Source organism: Phoca vitulina, unplaced genomic scaffold (assembly GCF_004348235.1).
Source record: "Phoca vitulina isolate PV1807 unplaced genomic scaffold, GSC_HSeal_1.0 scaffold78, whole genome shotgun sequence".
NCBI lineage: Eukaryota > Metazoa > Chordata > Mammalia > Carnivora > Phocidae > Phoca > Phoca vitulina.
The window spans coordinates 5,767,034-5,785,376 of record NW_022589781.1 but is presented as its reverse complement, the minus strand read 5'-3'; the positions used below and the strand labels follow the sequence as shown (position 1 = coordinate 5,785,376).

The following is an 18,343-nucleotide window of genomic DNA, read 5'->3' as shown; positions in this document are numbered from 1 at the left end:
CCTGGAGTCCCTGGATTGAGTCCCGCATCGGGCTCCCTGCTGGGCAGGGAGTCTGCTTCTCCCTCTGACCCTCCCCCCTCTCATGTACTTGCTCTCTCTCATTCTCTCTCTCAAATAAAAATAAATAAAATCTTTAAAAAAAAAAAAAAAAAAGAAAAACTTAAAATACAGAAATTTTTCTTGCCCACACAAAAAAAAAAAAAAAAAAAATGGAGGGCCTTCTTTTCTACATGGTTACAAGTGGATAGAACCTATTAGACTTTCCCTCCTAGTACAAAGGCTCATTTTTATTGCCCACCATGGCCCATGGCCCATGGTTTGAGTTCCAAGAGTCTACGCAAATAAATCAATACCAGCTTCCGCCATTTGCCTTAATGACTTATGACTTAGATACTCTCTATAGAAAAAAGGCTCATGAGAACAGCATCATCTGGGATTGTGTGTGTATGTGACTGTGTGTGACACACTTTAATTCTCTATAATTCAGCCTTATTCTTATTAGACATGTGATTAAAATAAAGGATTTAAACAATATGGAAAAATAGAATTAGAATTTTTTTTAATGTACTTTTCACTTCCTTAGAGACCAGAGGTTATTTTCCACTACCTAATCTTTTCATCATTGTTAATAACATTAGCATTCTGAAATTTAAACAGTAAATGAGGGGCTACTAACATTCACAGGGTTGTCTTCCTCATATAAAGTGCCCTGGCTTGCTGGCCTTTCTGACTTGTGTCTGCCTTGTGCATTTCTCCTGCCCCTTGTTTTATGATCCTTCCATTACTCCAGCAATCCCACAGCATATTTGGTGCTATTTAGTCAACAAACAAACAAAGGAAGATCATCAATGAACTATAATATATGATTCAATGTCAATAAAATTCTAGATAACTTGAGGAGATAAGTAACAACCTATTTCCATAATGATTAGAAACTTTTCTATTTACTTCTCATTTAACAGTTATATATTCAGGAGGTTTGCAGCTGCTGACCTTTTAGAAAATGACTCTCTGGAAAGAAGCAGGATGCATCACTGCATATATAGCTTCACCAGTAATGAGCAGAGCCAAATTGTTTCCTCTTATAACTGTTGTCTTATAGGCACAATAATAAGAGGATTAAAATACTTGAAGAATTGGACATGATATATATATATATATATATATATATTTTTTTTTTTTTTTTTTTTTACATCAACTTGGGTCTGACGTTGGCAAATGTATTTTGGATAGCTTCACTTAACTCCTTCATCATTTGTGGAAAAAATCTCTTTCCTCATATCTGAGTACAACTTTCACTGGCAATAACTCAGAATGACTTAGTGAAGACTGGGGAAAGTCAACAATAAAATGACAATAAGGAAATCTATAATCATGATTTTGGTCCTATGCAATATCCACCAGCAATCTAGCCAGAAGACCACTAATGTCTCATGAAAATATGTAATTTCTTTGGCAGTTAAGAATTAAGTTAGAATGTTATAAATCATGGAACAAAAAGAAAATACTTCTCCGATTTATCCAGATAAACCAAAACACCCATATTGCTTGATGTCATCAGTGATAATCCTTCAAAACTCCATATAAAATACTAGTCTTACATCAGTATTTCATAACCTTGTTCAGTCATCCATTAATTTACCCTAATCTTTGCAGAGTTTCTTTCATTGCTAAGGTTGCTGTGTTTCCTAATGTGCAGTATATAGTCATCTGCATAAAACCATATTTTCTTTTGTTTGTTTTAAATTTGCCTTTTAATTTTTCCATAGTTCAGACATAGAATTATTCTGGGATTTATTGATGAAGACATCAAAGAAAGAGGCAAATACTGTTTACATTAGCAATGAGATGACAATGCATAAAAGAGATGGAATTAAAGTGCCTACAGAAAGTAGTGGTTTAAAACAAACATTTCAAACCCTCTCATAAGACATACTCACCAGATTCTTCCTCCCTTTTTTTCATGATTAAAACTCTATACAACTTTTCAAAAGCTTAATATCTCAGAAGGTATCTTGTAATTCAAATTTTATTAAATATATATATTATGTAGGCAACACTCACTTATATTCTTTTTTGAAATAATGACAATATTTATTATAGAACTGAGAGAGAGACAGGGACAGTGAGACAGAGAATTAAATCTAGGGACATCTTAAATCAGAGTCCTAGTTTTGACACATTGGAAGAAATATGGCCCAATGACAGGCCCAGATAACAATTTCAATCTTTAACACCATTTCTTCAAATATTTACAAGACTCAAGGAATCTGCCTATGACAACAATTATTGAGACATTTTGTATCTGCTATGCATTCCCAGCAGCCAAGACTTCTTGGGAGTCTCTCACTTTACCTGAAAAGAACACAGTCATCTCAGCTGCATGACACCTGCCATCTTGGTTCTTAGTTTCCCCTCTCCTGAATATCTCATGCAGTCTCACATCTGTGGTTCTTCTCATCTTCTCCTGTGTGCTATTCTATAGAGTCTACTCTTCCTCCACTCTGACTGTAAAAACCTTCAGCCAGTTTAGACTCTTTTCTCTTTAGAGAATGAAGAAGAATGAGTAAAAATAGGCAAAACGGATGGGTTCTGAACAGTTGGATGTCGAAGATTTTTATCACATCACACTTTGTTTAAAATTTGAGAATTTTCATTAAAACATGTTGTTTATTTGAAGATTTTTTTCTGTACATGAGTGCAAGTCCTCTTTTACTAGGAGTGTAATTCCATGTGGGGCCCTTTGGAGGTGTGCAGGGCGGAGTCTGAGTAACTCCTTCCTAGAAACTAAAGTGTATGTAATTCACAATTATAAGGAAAGAAAAACATCAACATAAAAATGTAATCTCCTCTTCCAAGTCTAATGGTTTAGGCAATGGAAGGAAAAGAATGCTGAGGAACTTAAATACCCCTCATACCATAACTGTTTCAAGTGAGGGACCAACCTCCACATCCCTTCCTCCCCTCCCCTAAGTGTGCACTTGGACGAGAGCAATTCTGCAGAAGGAGAGACCAACTGAAGTCATCACTCCTGCCTATAACCTCCTCTACCATCCAGGAAGCATGTAGGGATCTCTAATCCTCAACCTCATTCATACCTTGGCTTTGGAATGCTCCTTGAGAACGAAAAGGAAACTTCCTCATTGAGTCAGCGGTGGCCTCCTTTGTTGGCAGCTACTTTCAAACTCTAGAGACACTCAGCATCATCGTTCATTTCTCAAATTTGCTGTCAGCCCACAATATCTTTTTGACTTTAAATCTATAAAGGACCTTTAGGATGGGCCTTGAGTCCCTCACTTAGATAGCGATATCCTTTTGCCTCTGAATCTTTCCATTTTTGTACAACCACAGTGTCATGTTCTAACCTGGGCTTAAAATCATTTTATTGTCCCCTTGCCTCAGCACTGCCTATGCATTTATCCAATTTCTGAGTATTAGCCTGAACTGGATGTTCTCAAACCTGTTTGGAAACCATGCCACTGTTGCTGTACAGTGGCTGCTACTTGGGGGCAGACTGTCAATGGTCCCCGTGTAACTCCTCCTCCCTCCTTCCAGTAAGGACTCAATGCCATAAAGAGCTCGGAGTCCACTGAATCTAGAATATATATTTCCAGAAAGATTTTTAAAGACTATTTTTTAGAGCAGTCTTAGGTTTACGACAAAAAATGAAAGGGACAGAGATTCCCCTATGCCCACACATGCATAACATCTTCCATTATCAACACCACTATCAGAAAGGTACTTTTTTTTTTTTTTTTAATTAAGGATAAGCCTACACTGACACATCATAATCACCCAAAGTCCACAGTTTACCTTAGGGTTCCCTCTTAGTATTGTGCATTCTATGGGTTTAGACAAAAGTATGATGACATAAATCCATCACTAAAATATCCTACAGAGTATTTTCATGCTCAAAAATTCCTCTGTGATCTGCTGATTTATCTCTGTCCCACTCATCCCCAGACTCTACTGAACTTTTTAATTTCTCCGTAACTTTGCCTTTTCAAGAATGTCTCCATAATTTACCCTTCCAGTTGGAAGCATACATACATAGATTTTTCAGATTGGATTCTTTCACTTATTTATGTGCATTTAAGATTCCTCTACGTCTACAAAATAGACTTTAAAACAAAAACTCTAACAAGAGACAAAGAAGGGCGCTATATAATCATAAAGGGAACAACCCCACAAGAAGATACAACTACTGTAAACATTTATGCACCAAACTAGAAAGCACCCACATACATAAAGCTGCTAATAACAAGCATAAAAGAAGTAGTCAATAGTAGTACAATAACAGTAGGGAAGTATCATCCTTGAATGATACATTGGATCAGATAGATCTAACAGATATATTCAGAACACTCCATCCTAAAAGAGCAGCATACACATTCTTTTCAAGTGTACATGGAACATTCTCCAGAATAGATCACGTGTTAGGCCACAAACAAGTCTCAACAAATTAAAAAAGACTGAAGTCATATTATATATCTTTTCTGACCACAGCACTATGAAACTAGAAATCAACTACAAGAAAAAAATCTAGAAAGAACACAAACACATGGAGATTAAATAGTATGCTACTTAACAATGAATGGGTCAACTAAAAAACCAAAGAGAAAATTAAAAAATACATGGAGAAAAAGGAAAATGAAAATCTTCGGGATGCAGCAAAGCTGTTCTAAGAGGGAAATTTATAACAATAGAGTCCTACCTCAAAAAGCAAGATAAATCTCAAATAAACAACCTAACCTTACACATAAAGGAGCTTAAAAAAAACAAACAAAATCCAATACCAGTAGAAGGAAGGAAATAATGAAGATTAAAGTAAAAAAATAAACAAAATAGAAACTTAACAAATCAAAAAAACCCAATAAAACAGATCAATGAAACCAGGACTCGTTCTTTGAAAAGATTAACAAAATTGATTAACCTTTAGCCAGATTCATATTAAAGGGGGAGAGAGAGAGAGAGAGAGAGAGAGAAAGAGAGAAAAAAGAAATAAAAATCCAAAAAGAGAGAGAGAGAGAGAGAATTACTGGCCAATACCTCTGGTGAACATAAAGGCAAACCCCTCACAACATATATTAGCAAACCAAATCTGACAATTAATATATTGTAATAAAACAAAACAAAACAAAACCACAAACATTCACCACGATCAAGTGGGATTTATTCCACGGTTGCAAGGGTGGTTCAATATTTGCAAATTAATTGGTGTGATACACCTTATCAACCAGAAAAAGGATAAGAATCATATGATCATTTCAATAGATGCAGAAAAAACATTTGACAAAATACAACATTTATTCATGATGTTGTACTCAACATCAAGTTTAGAGGGAACAAAGTAGGTTTAGAGGGAATGCACCTTAAAATAATAAAGGCCATATAAAAAACCCACAGTAACATCATACTCAGTGGTGAAAAATGAGAGCTTGCCCTGGAAAATCAGCAACAAGACAAGGATGTCAACTCTCACCACTTTTATTCAACATAGTGTTAGAAATCCTAGCCACAGCAACCAGACAACTAAAAGAAATAAAAGTCATCCAAATTGATGAGGAAGAAGTAAAACTTCCACTATTTGCAGATGACATGACACTATGTATAGAAAACAGTAACGACTCCACCAAAAAAACTAGAACTGATAAATGAGTTCAGTAAGGTCATGGATGCCAAATCAATATAGAGAAATCCATTACATTTCTACACATTAACAATGAAGTAGTAGGAAGGTAAATTAAGAAAACAATCCCATTTACAATTGCATCAAAAATAATAAAATACCTAGGAATAAACTTACCCAAGGAGGTGAAAGACCTGTACTCTGAAAACTGTAAAACACTGATGAAAGAAATTGGAAATGACACAAACAAATGGAAAGATATTCCATGTTCATGGATTGGGAGAACAAATGTTGTTAAAATGTCTATACTACTCAAAGCAATCTATAGATTTAATGCAATCCCTATCAAGATACCTAGTATTTTTCACAGAACTAGAACAAATAATTCTAAAATCTGCATGGTACCACAAAAGACCCCAAATAGCCAAAACAATCCTGAAAAAGAACAAAACTAGAGGTATTACAATCCCAGATTTCAAGACAAACTACAAAGTTATAGTAATCAAAACAGTATGGTATAGGCACAAAAATACATACATAGATCAATAGAACAGAACAGAGAGCTCAGAAATAAACCTACTATTATATGGTCAATTAATCTTCAACCAAGGAGGCAAGGATATGCAATGGGAAAAAGTCTCTTCAGCAAAAGGTGTTGGGAAAACTAAACAGCGACATGCAAAAAAAATGAAACTAGACCACTTTCTTACACCATACCCAAAAATAAAATCAAAATGGATTAAAGACCTAAATATGAGACCTGAAACCATAAAAATCCTAGGAGAGAACACAGGCAATAATTTCTCTGACATCTGATGTGGCAACATAGGTCTCCTAAGGCAAGGGAACTAAAAGCAAAAATAAAGTATTGGGAATACATCAAAATGAAAAGCTTCTGCATAGTGAAGGAAACAACAAAACAAAAAGACAACCTACTGAATGGGAGAAGATATGTGAAAATGATTTATCCAATAAAGGGTTAGCATCCAAAATATTTAAAAATCCAATTAAAAAATGGGCAGAAGACATGAACAGATATTTACCCAAAGAAGACATACAGGTGGTTCACAGACACATGAAAAGATGCTCAACATCATTCATCATCAGACAAATGCAAATCAAAACCACAATGAAATATCATCTTATGTCCAGTCAGAATGGCTAAAAAACAAAACAAACAAAAAAAAAAAAACACCACACAAGAAACAACAGGTGTTAGTGAGGATGTGGAGAAAAAGGAACCCTCATACACTGTTGGTGGGAATGCAAACTGGCTCAGCCGCTGTAGAAAATATGGAGAGTCCTCAAAATGTTAAAAACAGATATACCATATGATCCAGTAATTTCACTTATTGTCTGTCCAAAGAATACTAAAACATTAATTCAAAAAGAAAATGCACCTCTATGTTTATTGCAGCATTATTTACCATAGCCAAAATATGGAAGTAACTCAAGTGTGCATTGATAGATGAATGCATAAAGAAGATGTGTCATATATATACAACGGGATATCACTCAGCCATAAAAAAATGAAATCTTGCCATTCGCAATAACATGGATGGATCTAGAGAGTATAATGCTAGGTGAAATAAATCAGTCAGAGAAAGACAAATACCATATTATTTCATTCATGTGGAATTTAGGAAACAAAAAAGAGACAAAGAAACCACTCTTAATTATAGAGAACACCCTGGTGGTTAGCAGAGGGCAGGGGCAGGGGGTGGGTACAGGTTAAATAGGTGATGGGGATTAAGAGTACACTTATTTTGATGAACCCTGAGTAATGTATAGAATAGATAAATCAGTATATTGTCCACCTGAAACTAATGTAACATTGTATGTTAATTATACTGCAATTAAAATATAAATTAATTAATTTTTAAAAAAAGGATTCCTCCATGTCTTTCATGGTTTGACAGCTCTTTGTTTTTTACACTGAATTTATCTGGATATACCACGGTTTGTCCATTCACTTTCTGAAGTACATCTAGGTCATTTCCAAGTTTTAGAAATTAGAGATAAAGCTGCTATAAATATCCATGTGTAGGCTTTTGTGTGGACATAAGCTTTCCAGAAGGAATTTTTAGATATTCTCATTTTATTGAACAAGAAAATATGTCCAGGTCCTTTTCTCTGTATGCATTCTCATCTCTAAATGTGACTGCATACTAAACATGCTCTACGTACCAGCTTGAGAGCTTTTTGATGGTTGTCAGGAGGCAGGGTATGTCTATTTTTGTGTTGACTTTGCATCCTTAAAACTCCTAAGCTTGGTTTTCTTATAGTTTTGATGAAAATAAACTCCTGCTTCAGATCGTGGTGAGATAAAGAATCTATTATTAGTATGCTGTTGAGAATAATGATCAAAGAGGGGAATAATCTAACAGTCCAGAGTTACTAAGAAGTTTATGGATCTCCTCCCATTACAGTTTTAATTCTTTCAAACATATGTATTTGTGCAAATGAATTTAGCATACATATTCACAAAGAGGAAATATTCCCATCCCACAGAGTCTAAAAATTATGAATGATGCAGATGCATGTGACAAATAATGGACGTTGTATAAATGTACCTCAATGACTTACATAAGAAAATTAAGTATAGATTTTTTTTTTAAATCTGCACTATTAAAAGCTGTACTTTAGTGGAAGACGTATTTAGCAATAGATCTTATTTACCTGTAGATATCAATAAAGTAAACCAAAGGTAAGTTGACACAAAATAAACTTACTATTTTGGCTTAATAAAGTATTTGCTCTGCCTTATTTTTTTTTAAAGATTTTACTTATTTATTTTATTTGAAAAAGAGAGCACGAGCAGTGGGGAGGGGCAGAGGGAGAGCGTGATGGAGAGAATCTCAAGCAGACTCCATGCCGAGTGCAGAGCCCAATGTGGGGCTCCATCTCATGACTCTGAGATCATGACCTGAGCTGAAACCAAAAGTCAGACACTTAACTGACTGAGCCACCCAGATGCTCCTGTTTTTCTTTTAAGAAGTCCCAGAACCTTTAAAAATGATGTGTATTACACTAGTAAAATCAAATACCCACATGTTTTATTACAACCAATTAAAAGATTCAGAAAAAGAGAATTTAAGAGAGTTTAAGAGCAGGATCAGAATTAACTGTCTTACTGGAAGTTTCCTAGATTGCCTGAAGAAAAATATGAAGCACATTTTCATGCATTGCTTCCTTCAGACTTTCAGGACAAGGATGACTGCACACTATATTATAATCTCTGGCAGAGGTTCACTTGATCATCATATTTTTAGAAATTTAATGTAAAATAAAATTGCAAACATTTAGTCTCTAGACAAGTATTTATAGTCCCTGTGATGACACTCAAATGACTTTGGCAGGATTCTGAGGAGTTGGCAGTTTCTACAAAATATGCCAATTAAAGAACACAATGTTACTACACTGTATCTTGTCACTTTTTCTACAACACAAATATTGAAGGTTTATCACATGCACGATACAGCACTCTATGGCAATATCTCTGCAGAGCTCCTGGTCCTTTGAAAAATGGGATCTAGTCGTAATAAGGAGGTAAAATATCATCATTACTGGGGATATTTGGCAAAATAAGCTCTGTATAGAATTCCATGTTAAAACAAAATCATTTAATAAAACTAAGTGTTTTAGTTCAACTCAGCTTATATGTTCAAGTTAATCAGTGAACATTAAAGAAACTAAACATTAAAGAAACTAAAATAGAGAGTGGCCTTCTATCACTTTTTTTCCTTTTTGTCTCTGGTTAAAAAGGCAAATTGTTTTCCTTGTAGATTTGTTTTTGAAATATTGTACATTTGTATTTGAAAAATTGCTAATGATAAATAAACCATAATTTTCTGTATGTGTGAAAAAATTTTCCATATTTTTTCATTTTCTGTAGACACACATAAGATTTACTTCCAATTTATTCAAAAGCATTGTAATAACTCATCAACTTTATATGCTTTTGTGCTCAGTACAGACTGGCTTTTTTAAAAATAAAGAGAACACCCAAGTTTTTCTGATTTTTTTTTAAATGTTGCTAAAATTTAGTATAGATAATTTATTTTGTTTAAACAGAGGCCAGCAATGCTATGGACATTTTAAGCTGATTCCAAAGGATATGCAAGAAGAAAAAAATTACGCCAACTCTTGAAAGGGGTAAAGGAATGTTTCTAATACGGCACAATGAAGGTATTACATATGTCAGAGAAGGCTTCAAAATATATGTGGGTTAAATTCCAGGAAAAAAAGATCATTCTCTAATAAGTCCCATATATATATGTATATATAAATCTTGAAGACAGACTTTTTCAAACAGACAGAAAGCATGAACCAAAACAAGCCCAACTGAAGGTCCATTACGGGATTAGTAGACAAACCAAGCCTCAGAGCACACTCACACACTTAGAGTAGTTTGAAATAGAAACCAAGACTCAAGAGATATCATTTTACTGCAGCCCTAACAGAGGAGAAAAATCTGTAAACACTCACACATTGAAGTTAAAAGAGGCTCGGGGAGAGTTGTAGAACAAAGCACCAATTCCATTTATTTTTGGTTTTGATAAGGAAAAGTGCTTCCTGAGGAATGTAATATGGATTCGGTATTAGTTGTTCATTATGGCAGACAACCTGAACCAACACTTAAGCTTCTTCCTCTGCTCTCAGAACCTTTGGTCAGGTTCTCTATTCCCAAGAATCTTCAGTTTTCCCCATTAACCATTCATAAATCGCCATGTCTAGTGGGCTATAGAGCTTGAACCTTACCAGATTTCAGCCAGTGTAAGCGGCAGTGGAAGCCTTACCTTGTGGTCCACTTCTTTTAGAGGAACACAATGTATCTTACTTAGGTGACCAGGTGTTTGTATGCATGATAGTCAACTCTACCTATTGGCAAAGAAAAATCCCAGCCCTATCTGGATGCACTCTTAGACTGACCCTGAGTAAAACACTCCTTTATGATCAAGAATGAACAACCTTTCTAGTCATAGAGAAGTTTCTCATATCTTATCCAAGTAAAGCATTTCCAGCATATGGCCTAATTTAAACCCATACAGGGAAGAAATTAAGGGAGTGCTGTTTGTAGATTTGGGCTGCAGCTTTCATTTAGTACTTCCACATGTAACAAATCTAGGGTTGAAAGGAGAAGTCCCTCTCAGAGAAGTCATTTTTAAAATTTGAAGCTCACTCACCGTTCCGACTCTCTTCATCAATAGCAACTATGGTGGCTGGTGGTCCTCCCCTAGCTAGTTTGCAATCTAAAGAGAGAAAACAACCAAAGGTGAGAAGGAACAACCATAGGGCACTCACCCTGGTATGAAATTCATTGAGGTATGTATTGGTATTTAAAAAAGAAAAATCCTACAATCAAATCGATATGCATCATTATTTTTAATAATTTTTTAGCTTAAAAAATTTTCATGAGAACTACATAGATTCCTTATAACATCATAACACAGTCACTTTGTACACCACAAAACTACTCAAATCTTACTGAGAAAACACGAGCAGAGACCACTGGAGAGCAGAAGTCCTTCAGGACAGAGATAATGGGATGGTAATTTAACCCAAAGAAATAACATAAAGGAATGATTAACAAGGATAAATTGTAATTAAAGCTTCACAACAGAAACAAACATAATTGGACTTTAATTGTGATAAAGGGTCTAATTAAAGGGAGTGAATAGAATTTTAATAATGTTCTAAAGAGAATAAAACAAAGACAGACAAGCAATGTTCATGAGGTTGTTTGTCATTTTTATTTTTGTCATCTTACCCTCATATTGCCAATCTGGAGTCAAAAGTATAGAGTCATCAATGGAAGCAGATCAGAAAAATGGAAGAAAGAAAGGAAGAAAGAATATATGTATATATTTAGTGTGGACTGAAAGATATAAATAGCACTATATAACAACAGACACATTACATAATGACTTATGGAAAAGAAATACATAAAATCCCTCTAACAGATTTTCCAATCCTAATGTAATATTAACACAGTAACTTGATAATATGTGGCATTAGCATCTCCAAACTTTATCATGGGTTGGTTTGAAGATACTACAAAGGGCATTTATATGTTTCCTGTGAAAAGGTAAATACCAATTACTTACGAACAGTCTATTATCCGTTGAACGAACCTTAAGGATAGTGCCTGTCCATCAGTAGAGATGACTAATTTGTCATTTCAAACACTGTTAATACCTTGTCAAGAGTCTCATGATAATGAACATGTAAATAGTACAATGAGCTATAATATCCATAATAATTAACATGTGAAGGCTTTGCCCATGAGATGTCACATGTACGCTCGTGAGACTTAAAGTGCTCTTGGAGGAGGTACTCCATGAGCCTGATGGGGCTGTGTTAGGCAGTTACAGGTCCATGGCATACTCCTGTGCCTGCAGCATAAACCAGATTTGCTTAAAGCCATCTGAGTATGTGTGTTATTTGGAAGATTCCGAGGTTATTCACTCATGCATTCATTTGTTCATTCATTCATTCGAATTCTATTTATTATGGACATGGACATGAATAATAAAGCCTTCAGCAAGCACAATTCTGTATTATAAGGTACATGCTCTCTCATATGAAGCTGAAAATCTCAAGAGATCTCCAGTGTTTTTCTTTGCTTCCTTGTCAATATTCAAGGAATTCCAACTCACAACATTTTTAGATCTTCAATATCTCATACTCATTATGCTCCTCCTCCTTCCTCCGCCCCTGGTATACACTATTTGTCACCCCTACTCTTGCAATGATTTCCTCACCACCTCCTAGAAGCTTTGTTATCACCCTGTGTTCATCGATTCATCCCATGAGAATTACTTTCATGCACCCAGAGCAAAGGTAGAATAATGGCATTTCTCTGCATGAAACCTTACTTGTTTCCTTTGGAGTAAAGAAAACTTTCTTAGGATACCATTTAAAGCTTTTCAAACCTAAATGGTTTAGGACAACATTTCAAAAGATGTCAGGTCTCAACATGGTTTATTTACAATTAAGCACTATGCCCTTCAGCCATATCAGACCCCTGACTCTTGCTGGGACATACTTTGTATGTTCAGGGAAGTTCTGTTACCTGAATTCATTTCTGCCTCTCTTCCACCCAGCAAAGCTCTGCGCCTTTTGGTAGAACGTGATTTCTCCTATTTCATGAAAACTTGCTCACATCCCCACTCGGAATTTGTCTTTTACTTCATGTTCTCATATTTTTTCATCTAGTTTTGTATTCTGCTACGCATTTGAACATTACTCATTCATTCAGGCAAATTTGTAAATGAATTGCTCTGTGCTGAACGTGGGAATACAAAATTAACAGCTCCATTCTTCAAGGGTCTCAGGTGAAACAGGTTAGACACCAGTAAGAAAAAGATGCATAAACAACCACACAGGTGTAGTGCAATGTGGTCCATGTGGAGGCAATTCCTTAATCAGTTCACTGACAACATAAATGATTAAAATCAGAAAGAGACAATGCATGTGGGGAGTGGAAAGGGGATATGCAAGAAAGCAGAGGCCATTTGTGCAGAAGAGAATAAACGAAACCTGACCAGTTCTTACCAGAAGCAGTTCTCACGTTACCAAACATCTCTTCCCTTTGTCTTTTAGAGAGTGGTTATTTTTCAAGAGTATTCCTTCACCAGCTGGGTATCATTAAATGTATGGATATGCTTTCTCTATTCAGATAAGCCATGTGTGACTCCCCACCTCCCAGCCCTAACTAACCCCCTTACCCCTCGGTCCATTTTCTAGCCAAATCCAACCCAATTCTTGTTGGCTGTGTCTCGTCTGCTCAAATGCCCTTCCTCCTCCTCTGGCTTGACTTCTATTTCTCTTTTTAAAAAACCTGGGAAGGCATCACCTCTTCCAGAAAATCTTCCTTGTTGTTAGTCCAGATTCAGTGCCTCTTCTCTGTGTTCCTCCAGTGCTCACGATGTTCCATTGGATAAATTACACCACAGTAAAGACGAGTGTGTCTTCCTCACAACTCCTTTAGACCAGCTCTCCATCATATTCATCTTAGTAACATTAGTAACCATCATACTGATCACATTCCACCTTAGTAACCAATTCTTAAGAGATGGTCCTAAAAGAACGTGTGTTGATTTTTCTGAACCACAGTCCACCCAGCGACAACATCCCATTTGAACATCATCCATGAGAACTGCCGGAAGTCTCTGTTCTCACCATGTCTTCACCAGCTTAGAGGCTCAGCCGTGGTTCCTCCCACTCAGTCTGCATTAGGAGACTTTCCCCGGTCTCCCCTAAACTTTCCTCTTCCAACAGGCTCCACATTCTCTCCACCCCAGTAAGATAGTCTCACATCTAACAAATACTTTAGTTATTTGAGATCAAACCAAAAGTGATTTAATTTTTTTAAAGACTCACAAAGTTAATGAAGAGAGATTAGTCAGATATCTAAAAATAACCTATTAATAGCATTGCTCACAACAGCTAAATGTTTGTTTTGGAATGATGCATTCATGAAAGCATGATTAATTAGTTTTGAAATGCACAAAAATATTTTCAATAATGAAATATATTCAGAATTGTCTTGAAAAGGAAGTAATTTTGGATGGAATAGCCAGGGATATATTGTGTATGCAAAATATCCAAATGGACATCAAAATGAAGACTAGAAAGCAATCTGGGGGCTGGGTGATGTTGTTCTCTATGGCCCAGGGATAATTTGTCCAGCACATGAAAGACAAGTTAGCTGATGACGCTTGTACCTTGGAAATGGACTTCCCTAATCTATTTAATTTCATCCTTGACTGTCCTGGTTAAATCACAAATTCATTGTTTTTCATGCCTCAAATTTCTAACCTCTTAGGCCCCTACCTGCTTCCCATAACCAATTTATTGTAAAGTGCAGGCTACAAATACAAATGCCTGAATGCTCAGTGTGATATATTTCTGCAAATTTGTCATCAAGCTAACAATAAGCCATATATTAAGTAATCTCATGCAACAAGTTGGATTTAAAACCCAAAAAGAAGTATTAGACAAATACATAATATCCTGGTTTCAAAGGCACTAAATCTGTGATATGCTGTTCTTATTGTAGCCTGAAACTTAGAGCATGCTAAAGATGGGTCACAGAAAGGCAACAATCTAAAATTGTCTAAACACGCTCATTTCCTGACAACGGCCAGGAAAACCCCATTTCCACCTTAGCCTATTTTCAAAATGTCCTTTTAAGGCCAAACAGTATGTTTTCAATAAAATTTCAATAAAACCTATTTACTTGTTTTTTAGTGTTTTTATTTGACAGAGAGAGACACAGTGAGAGAGGGAACACGAGCAGGGGGAGTGGGAGAAGGACGAGCAGGCCTCCCACTGAGCAGGGAGCCCGATGCGGGGCTCAATCCCAGGACCCTGGGATCATGACCTGAGCTGAAGGCAGATGCTTAACGACTGAGCCACCCAGGAGCCCCAGTGTTTTTTGTTTGTTTGTTTGTTTTTTGGTGTATATTTATATTATAGGTGCCACGGCTATATCAATCACCTGCATATTGTATTTGCCATAGACCTCTCTTCTGAGTCGTCATCCTACTGTCCGGGTGATACCTACACTTGCAGTTTCAAAGGTGCCTTAAATATATTGCTACCCTGAGCCCAAAGCTGGTCTCTTCCAATATGTGTTACATCAGTGAATGGCACACTTCTGCATAAACCGGAAACCAGGCAGTCACCTTGGAGCCTAACCATTTCCCTCACGTGCCTGGACTGAATCCATCAACAAGTCTTGAATTTAATTCCTACAGAAAAAAAGCTCCTCATATCTACCTACTGCATTCAGTCTCCAATGTCAGCACACTCATCCAGTCTCTTACTCATCAACAGGTTTTGCTAACTATTTTCTCTACAGGCAATCTTGCCCCACTCTTTAATTTGCTATCTTCATCCAAAGTGATCTTTTATAAATAAAAACTGGCTTACCTTTTCATGATTTGCCATCACTTTTAGGTTAAAACATTTTTTTATGACCTACAATCCTCTGCATAGTCTGATTTTAGAATGAAAACCAACATGCATGGCCTACCAGGACCTGTGTGATATGGCCTCCCCTTCTCTCCTGTCCCATCTGTTCCCGTGTCTTCACTTGCTGTCAGCATTCCAGACGGATTTGTTGCTTTTCCTTAGTCATTCTATTCTCCATCCTGAGCTACCTCAAGACCTTCCCATATTGCAGTATTTCTTGTTTCTAATCTTTACTCTCAGCTCATCATTCACATGCAGATCCTTTAGATTTTGGTGTATGCCTTACTTTGCAAAGAAACCATTTCCGACCCTCAGGTTCCCTGATATATACCCTCATAACTCTGCCTTCTAGTGCCAGTTTATGAATATCTGATTCTTCATTGACAGATCTTCTATTCCTCAGGGTTGTGTCCCCAGGGCAAATTTTCTAGAGCATAATTGATTCTCAGTAATTATTTATCAAATGCAGGAATTTATGGCTTCAACCAAATTTATAAAAATTTTTAAAAACCCGCTTTAACTTAATCTTTTTTCCCTTTTTAATATTTGAAATATCATTCTCATATACAAGTAATGGGGAAGGAATGAACAACAAATTGTCTAAAGATAGGATCATTAATGCTACCTCAGTAGGGAGGAGTAGGGGAGCAGGATGTACTAGCCCAAAATATGCCACTTGGGCATGCAGAGGTGAAGGCACTCGAGACCCAGCAAAGTCAGGAAGCCTTTTATCTCCCTTTTAACAGTGTAGAAGAATTTAGAAAGGAGGCCTATACCAGCAAGACAGTTATTACCAGAGATAACTTGTTCATCAGAGAGACTTGTCTGCGTGTCAAGGCAAATATTTATTTACCAAACCTGTTTTCTTCACATTATCCTGTGAATTGTCTTCCTCCTCTTTGAAGGCCCAGATCCCTGTCCCTTTCCTTAGTCCAGGATGGTATGTATAGAAGCCTCAACTGCCTGGCTGCCTTTGAGTCTCATATCTTTGTGAGTAATTAATTTTGTTTTTCCCCTGTTAATTCATCATTACAGGGGGTCTCAGCCAAGAACCTAGAGAGGTAGAGGGGAAAATGGCTTTCCCTCCTGCATGTGAACATCTACCACTGAGGTAAAGAAAGTGATGGGCCAATTTTGTAGGACCTTGAGATGCTGTGGGATTAGTAATGGAAGACCGTGGAGAGGTCAGAATAATAGAGAAAGAGGAGTAATGGAAAAACAAGGGAGGGGAAGACTTACACTTGTTTCCAACTGACTATAATTTCTGTTAGAATTTTATATGCCAACCATCCAGTTTGTCTGCACTGAGAACAATCATGGAGCAAGATTACACCAATATCCTAATTATAGCAAGATGTGTTCCAAGATCTTTCATGACTTGGTCAAACTGTACTTGAAGAAATAAAACTCAAAGAGCTCAGATACCAAATATTTTATGATATCAAAAATCACCAATACTTTTGTGTCACCTTAGAATTTTTACACAGCTATTTCCTTACCATCTGCCTATGATTATAAATGAATTATTCTATCTATCACCCAGCAGAGTATTTGACATATTGTAATCATTCAATATATTTGTGGTACTATGGTCTATCCTCCTTCATGGAAAATGGATAAAAGAAATAACCCATTAAATTCTTAGTATTAGTCATTTCAAATCTCCTGGGAGAGTGTTTTCTGAACAGATTATTAACTTCTTGTATCTCAGTTTACATAAATATGAATAATAGTAAGTATATCACAACAAGGATAAATGAGATAATCTATGGTAATTACTTAGAATAGTGCCTGGCAAAATGTACAGGCAGAATAGATACACTTTTAATTTTTACAGTTATCATTATTTCAGAACCAGTATATTTGGAAACTCATTCCTATTTTTTCCATTTGATCAAAAGACAGTAGAGAAATCTCTTGGCTTCCCCTAAATATTCAGTCAGGGCTGATCTTATTGATGTATGTGATCATGAAGTGCATTCTCATTAAGGATAAAAGTAGTCATATGAAATGTCACTGATGGTTGTATGGACAGCAATATGCTAGAATTCTTATTCCAGGTATCAGTGTAGATACACTATCCTAGATTAAATTTAATAGAGGCAAATAGGATGCTTGAACTCTAAGTTAAGAAGGTAAAGTGGTGCTCACAGTCATCCACTGGTTCCACTGTAGTCCTGAAATGTACTGATGTCCAAATGATCAAGTAGAAAGGTCAAGAAAGAATTACAGATTTCCTGAAACCTCTATTCTTCTCAACATTCCTGTGGTATCGGTTTGAATATCCAAAGTCATCTGAACTCTCTGGTTTAGAAGCTTGTATTTGTATGTGTGTACACACACACACACACACACACACACACACACACACACTGACTCAGTACACACACACACACATACACACACACTGACTCAGTACACACACACTGACTCAGTACACACACACACACACACAGACTCAGTACACACACACATACTGACTCAGTATGTACACACACACACACACGTACACACAACACTGACTCAGTACACACACTCACAACACACACACACACTGACTCACTACACACACACACATACACAGACTCAGTACACACACACAATGACTCAGTATGTACACACACACACACATGTACACACACAGACTCAGTACACACACACACACACGGACTCAGTACACACACACTGACTCAGTACACACACACACACACACACTGACTCAGTACACACACA

The 18,343-nt window shown here is 36.4% G+C and overlaps 1 protein-coding gene across 4 annotated transcripts in view; it reads right to left on the bottom strand.

Moving 5' to 3' along the window:
- LOC116625425 (protocadherin-15-like) overlaps nt 1-18,343 on the bottom strand; it is a 1,687,848-nt gene that overhangs the window by 645,665 nt on the left and 1,023,840 nt on the right. For 3 of the 4 annotated variants that reach the window (XM_032393940.1, XM_032393941.1, XM_032393939.1), the window contains 2 exons: nt 11,400-11,414; nt 10,816-10,881 (listed from right to left, as the gene is read on the bottom strand). In XM_032393940.1, the coding sequence (XP_032249831.1) occupies nt 10,816-10,881; nt 11,400-11,414 (81 nt within the window). The remainder of the gene's footprint in view (nt 1-10,815; nt 10,882-11,399; nt 11,415-18,343) is intronic. The other variant, XM_032393942.1, reaches the window with a different exon arrangement.